Raw genomic sequence first — 6,313 nt, forward strand, 5'->3', positions numbered from 1 at the left:
GTCTGGGTGCTAGGAGTACAGGTATGAGCCACACTGTATCTAGTGCAGAAATGTCATCTTAACTGCAGTTTTAAGTGTACTAATTGTTGAGTGTTAGCCTGGCATGGTGACGTATACCTGTGGTCTTAGCACCATGGACAAAAGAGGGAAGAACAGGATTTGAAGGCTATCCTCAGGTACACAGTACATTAGGCCAGCCTAGGCTACATAAATCCCTGTCTGTCCCTCTTTCTCCTCAGGGTGAGGGGGAAAAACAATCAATCAAAAATTGTTAAGGGTTAAACAACATTGGGGGCATGGTTTAGCCACTAAAGCCCATGCCAAGAATGAAGAAGGAACTGGATCCCACCCTCAGCAGCACATAAACCACAGGTGGTACTTGGTGCTAATAGCCAACATGAGATCAGAAGGGATAAGAATCATATTCTTAATTTGGATTTAAAAGTCAAGTTTTGTTTTTATGATTATGATGGAATTCATAGTAAGCTGTGCATTGAGCTGTTTTTCTGGAGAAAATAAATAACTTTTTTTAGTCCCTTAACTCTCTAGTTAATACTAGTTTCTACTCAAACTTTATTCAAGCATTGTGAACTCTCCCCTCTCAATCTATAGAGAACATCAAACATGTTCTGTATCCCACCCTGGGCATCTGTCTGTCTTGAAGTTTCCTCTGGCTTCCTGTGTGGCCTGTCCCTAGTTCTTCCTTCATCATGTCTCTTAAATTTAAAGTGACTTAGGAGGAAGCAAAATAAACACATTTACTCAGTCAGTAATTCTTCCTTTACATCGTTGTTTTATTTTTTGTGTAAGTGTGTGTATAGAGTGTGGCAGTCAGATGACAACTTGAGGGAGCTGGTTCTCTCCTCTGGGTGTGTGTATCTCGGGGATTGAACTCAGGGTGCTACACTTGGCAGCAGGTGCCTTTACCTGCTGAGTCAGCTCACTGATCTTCAACACTTCTTTCTTATTAGCACTCAGTGTGTGCCAGAAAATACTATAGAATTTGGGAATACAACAGTAATATAGCAGTTTTAAAAAACAGAAATACTACTCCTTTTCTCAGACTGTAATATTCCAGTTAAAGAAGACAGATACATGAGTAGAAAATGAATTTTCTACTCAGAAAATGAATTTATCTGAATAAGAACCTAAAACATTTAGAAACGTTTCTGGATAAGTTCCTTTTACTGTACCTTTTGCTACTTTGTGACACTCTGGAACAAAGATGGATTAGAGTAAGTTGGGGCACCCACGACCCCGAGTCATTAAAGTCAGGCATATTAACAGGTATCACAGGTACCTGCAGACAAGATTTAGTGCAGGTAAGAGCGTTAAAGAAAAGTCTCCAGGAGCCTGGGGGTGGATAGGTAGTTGGAGATCTGAGAAGACAGGGCACTTATACACTGGGAACAGCAAATGGCAACATTCTGAGATTGGCATGTGCTTGGCACTTTCATACAACAGCAAGAAAGCCAGTGCACATCGCACTGAGTCAGAGGAAAAGTGGTAGGCAAGTAAATGAGAAAGAATAGTCAGACCAGACTGGCTTTAAGGACTATGATAGACCCGGTGTCATTCTCAATGACACATGAACTCATTAAAGATTCCTGTGGGTTCTGGTTTGTGTTTTATTGTTTTTGTATTAAGACGAGGCTTACTATGTCATTCAGGCTGGCCTTAAACTCCAGATCCTTTAAGGTACGAATGGCCAAACTGGCTTGGGTTGTTTTACAAGTGTTACTGTAACTGCTGGGTGTAGAATAGTTTACTGTGGAGAAGGGAGACAATTAGTTAGGAGGACACTATTATAATCCAGCTTGACATACTTCCTTTTGGTCGAGATGCTAAGATGTCAGATTATCAGCTGTTTTTAAAAATAAAACAGACACACTTTGCAGATGGATTGAGGGTAGACTGAGAACAGTCAAAGACTATTCAGTGTTTGACCAACTGGAAAACAAAGCTGGAGGAGTCTGAGAGAAAAGCAAGTCAAGCAGGCTGCTTGACAGGGATGGACACTTAAACAGATCAGTATTCAGTCTTTGTCAATTAGAGCTTGACATAGCCATAGACATTGATGTAGACAGACAGGGAAGGTATGAGTTAAGCCCATGAGAATGGACTTCATGGAGGGTCTGAGCTGGAGATATAAAATTGGGACTGGCTACCACACAGACAGTATGTAAAGCCAGTTAACTGCGTGATGTTACTTTGGGGATAAAAGTCTTTGAATGGCTAAGAAAGTAGGATAAGTGCTTAAGTTTTACCCCAACTACTACCAGAGAGCAAGGCTGATGACAGACTTACTAAAAAGTCGAGGCTTGGAAATAAGAATGCAGGGCAAGCGAGATGCTCATCGGGTAAAGGCACTAGCTGCTAAAACTGAAAACCTGAGCTCCATACCCAGTATACTGGCTTCTTTTATGTCAACTTGACACAACTAGAGTCATTAGAGAGAAGGAACTTCAGTCAAGAAAATGCTTCCATAAGATCCAGCTGTAAGGCATTTTCTCAATTAGTGATTGATGGGGAGGGCCCAGGCCTTTGTGGGTGGTGCCATGCCTGGGCTAGTAGTCCTGAGCTCTATAAGAAGGCAGGCTGAGTATGCCATGAAGAGCAAGCCAGTAAGCAGCATCCCCCCATGACCTCTGTATTAGCTCCTGCCTCCAGGCTCCTGCTGTGCTTGAGGTCCTGTCCTGACTTCCTCTGATGATGAACTGTGATGTGGAAGTATAAGCAGAACAAACCCGTTCCTCCCCGACCTGCTTTTTGGTCATGGTGTTTTGTTGTTGCAATAGAAACCCTGACTAGGACACTCAGTAACCCACAGGTTGAAGGAGAAAACCAGTCTCAAAAATTGTCCTGTGATGTCCACACACATGCTGTGGTATGTGCATAAATTAATGAATGTAATGAATAATTGTAAAAGAAACAAGACTGCACAAAGTTCAATCATAATTGCACAATACCGTGACTTCTCATGAGGACAGTAGAGGCTTACCCTCTCCAATGCTCTGGTATTTAGTTAGTCTCTCAGAAATATAACTTATTTCATTTTTCAGACAGTCTCTAAGCATAATGTAGTAATTTTAGGATCTTAACTAAGAAAACACGTCTCGTTTAATCTTTGCTGTTTCCCCTTTGTACTATATAAAACTGGACAATGGGAAATGAACGACTGACTATCTACTTAGAAATTTCATTTCTGTTTCCCAAATGACTGTTTTTCCTTTCCCTGGTTATACATTTTTAGAAACATATTTATTTTATGTTTAGTATAATTGTGTTGTGTAATTGTGTTCATCTACCCACAGGTGTACTCGTGTCTGCGTGACTATGTGCATGTGGGTACATGTACCCACAGGTGTACTCATGTCTGCGTGACTATGTGCATGTGGGTTCCTTGAAGTTGGAGTTACAGGTGGTGGAAATCAAATGTGTCCTTTGCAAGAGCAGCAAGTATTTCTAACTGATCATCTTGTCTCTGGCTCCACTAATTATCTATCTTTAGTGTACTACCACTAGTAGAGACTTTCCTCACTATTGCTTAATAAATAACAATAGACAGAACATTAAAAAGCAATATCCTAAATTATTTTTGTCAATCAAAGAATTCAATACTGCCATTTTCATTGGTTTGTGTGTGTGTGTCAAGGTCTCTCTTATTATGTAGCTCTGGTTCTGGAACTCACAGAGATCCAGCTGCCTCCTCCTCCTCCTCCTCCTCCTCCTCCTCCTCCTCCTCCTCCTCCTCCTCCACCCCCACCGCCGCCGCCTCCTCGGTGGGGGGATTAAAGGTGTGTGCCATCCTGGAGAGAAGCATGCCCTTTCAAGGCCCAGTACTTTGGAAAATCAAAGCTAATAAAGTCAAATGTTCTAAGAACAAGTAGCCATGGTCACATAATCAACAATTTCTAAAAACCACCTACTAAATACAGCTTGAAAACCTACAAAGGTTATAACAAACAAACAAACAACAAAAAGAGGGAGACAGCTCCAAGTACAAACTTCAGGAAGTATGGCCAGATTCTGAGAAGTGACTGGGATTGCAGACTGCTGGAGTTGATGGCGGAAGGACAGAAAGAACGCAGATCCAATTCCAAAACTAGAATTGAGTGCTATTCTCCAGTGATCAGTTTGCAAGATGTGTTTGAGACAGTTATTTTCATTTCTTTATCTTTTTTCTCATTTAGTAACCATTCATTCATTTTTTGATTGGTGCTTTTTCTTAAATGTCCTACATCTTTTACATTTGGGTGAACTGAATTGTCACATTATAATCAAGAGGAGAAATGGGACAGATACAAAATCCATTTCTAATTTTAACCTAAAAAACAATAAAATTACAAACAGAAAAACCCGTAAGGAGAATGAGTTTTCTTTCTCTCCCTTCCTCCCCCCCCCCCCCCCCCCCTCCCTCCCTCCCTCCCTCCCTCCTTCCTTCCTTCCTTCCTTCCTTCTTTCCTTTTCTTTCTGTAGACAGGGTCTCACTATGTGTACTATGTAGTCCTGGCTGGCCTGGAAATTACAAGGTCAACTAGCCTCAACTCATAGGGATCCTACTTGCCTCTGCCTCGTGAGTGCTGGGATTAAAGTCATGCCCCGCTATAAACATGATTTTATGAGCAGTATTATTGACATGCATCACAATGAGTCTCTGACAGTCAAAGCATGTGTTCCTTAGAAAGGTTTAGAGAATAAGCTTTCATTTTTTTCAAGTGCACTATAAATTAAATAGACACTTCAAGTGTCTAGTTGAAAATAGAACCCTGGTTATCCTTAGCTCCCCAAAATATCAATGTTGTCCTGCCCAGTAGAATCTGTGTGAAAAGTTTCACCACAGACTGAGGTGAAAACTTCAAAAGAAGGAGACCTCCAGGAACCGGTTGTGGAACTCTTGGCCACAGGAGCAAAATATAGAGCCATAGTTCTCATGGGAATTTATCTGTTTTATCCTCTTCAATTCCTTTTCTTATTTAGAATTTGTTCCTGATAGCCTAGGCCGAAATTTTAAGGGAGAAATCGGATAAGAAACCATCCCTTGAGATGGGATCACTAGCCATGACTTTATCTCCAGGAAAACTAGAGCTTTACTTCATAAATCATTTTCAAAATTACCAAATAGTATTATGATAGATAAAAACTTTCCCAACAACAAAATTTCATATGGCTATTGTGTGTCCTTGGAAGTGGGCTTTGGTATATGGTAAAGAAAGCCTTAAATAGAAAAGAATTAAAATAGTTGAAATTCACACCTTGAAGAGTCACAAAAAATTATGAACTAAATGTTAAATAATAACTGACCATAAAAATTTATTAACCTGCTCTTGGAAAGATGCCATAAGCCTTGGATGATTTTGTGGTTTACTGTGCCAAATAACAATGATACTATCTGTCCTATCCGAGATTGCCCTACTAAACACATCTTCTAAGAGTTGCAGTACTTGTTTCATTATGTATAAAAATCCTTGCTTGAAAGCTGAAAAATACACTCAGATTCAAACTGCTTCTGTGTGTGTTTCTGTTTTCTGTTGTATCCTTACCCACCTTGCCTTCAAGGACCCTCTTCCCAGGGAACCCCATGTCTGTCTGGGGCGGCCTGCGGCATTGTCCTGTATTGTTTAATTGATTTATTTTTGCTTTCCTGAGGCACATTTCACTCAATGGCCCAGGCTGGCCTCAAGGCAGTCCTCTGTCTCTACCTCCCATGTGCTGATATTAGCAGTGAGAGCTACCACATTATCCTTGTACTGCCTGTTTTAGGCGAACAGTCCTTAGCAGTTAACTTAAAGAACACATTATCATTATGTAGTGATTTCTTATTTTGACAAACTTACCTGGTACAAAAAATTCTGTTGGCACAAACCAGTGAAATTCCAGGTGGAATCCTAAGCGAATAGCCTTCAGGGTAACAATGAAGATCAAATAGAGGACAGATACTGTGCCTGTAAGGGACAAATGAGCAAATCCAGAAACCATTCATCATTTTTGCATATCTTACAGACTACTTTAAAAATCTGGACTGGAGAAACTATGTTCATTGATTAATCCTATTTATATATATAAAAAAAAAACCCAGCTAGATTCTGAAGACAGTAGCCTTGTGGGTTATCAGAGAATGAAATGATTGGGCAGTAAATAAACTTAAGGACACCAAGACAAGGGATGCCATGAGTCACTCACTGACTGGGGACTGCTCAGTTAGATTAGGAATCCAGTAGAAGCAACAAGCAAAGGCCACTATAAAACTGTCAGTTATACAAGAAAACCAAACCAAACCAAACCAAACCAAACCAAACCAAACCAAACCAAA

The 6,313-nt window shown here is 40.4% G+C and overlaps 1 protein-coding gene across 2 annotated transcripts in view; it reads right to left on the reverse strand.

Moving 5' to 3' along the window:
* Nucleotides 1–6,313, reverse strand: part of Slc38a9 (solute carrier family 38 member 9) — an 84,281-nt gene that overhangs the window by 25,884 nt on the left and 52,084 nt on the right. For both annotated transcript variants that reach the window (XM_028783643.1, XM_028783653.1), the window contains exon 10: nt 5,838–5,945. In XM_028783643.1, the coding sequence (XP_028639476.1) occupies nt 5,838–5,945 (108 nt within the window). The remainder of the gene's footprint in view (nt 1–5,837; nt 5,946–6,313) is intronic.

This window comes from Grammomys surdaster, unplaced genomic scaffold (genome assembly GCF_004785775.1).
Source record: "Grammomys surdaster isolate TR1022 unplaced genomic scaffold, NIH_TR_1.0 99, whole genome shotgun sequence".
NCBI lineage: Eukaryota > Metazoa > Chordata > Mammalia > Rodentia > Muridae > Grammomys > Grammomys surdaster.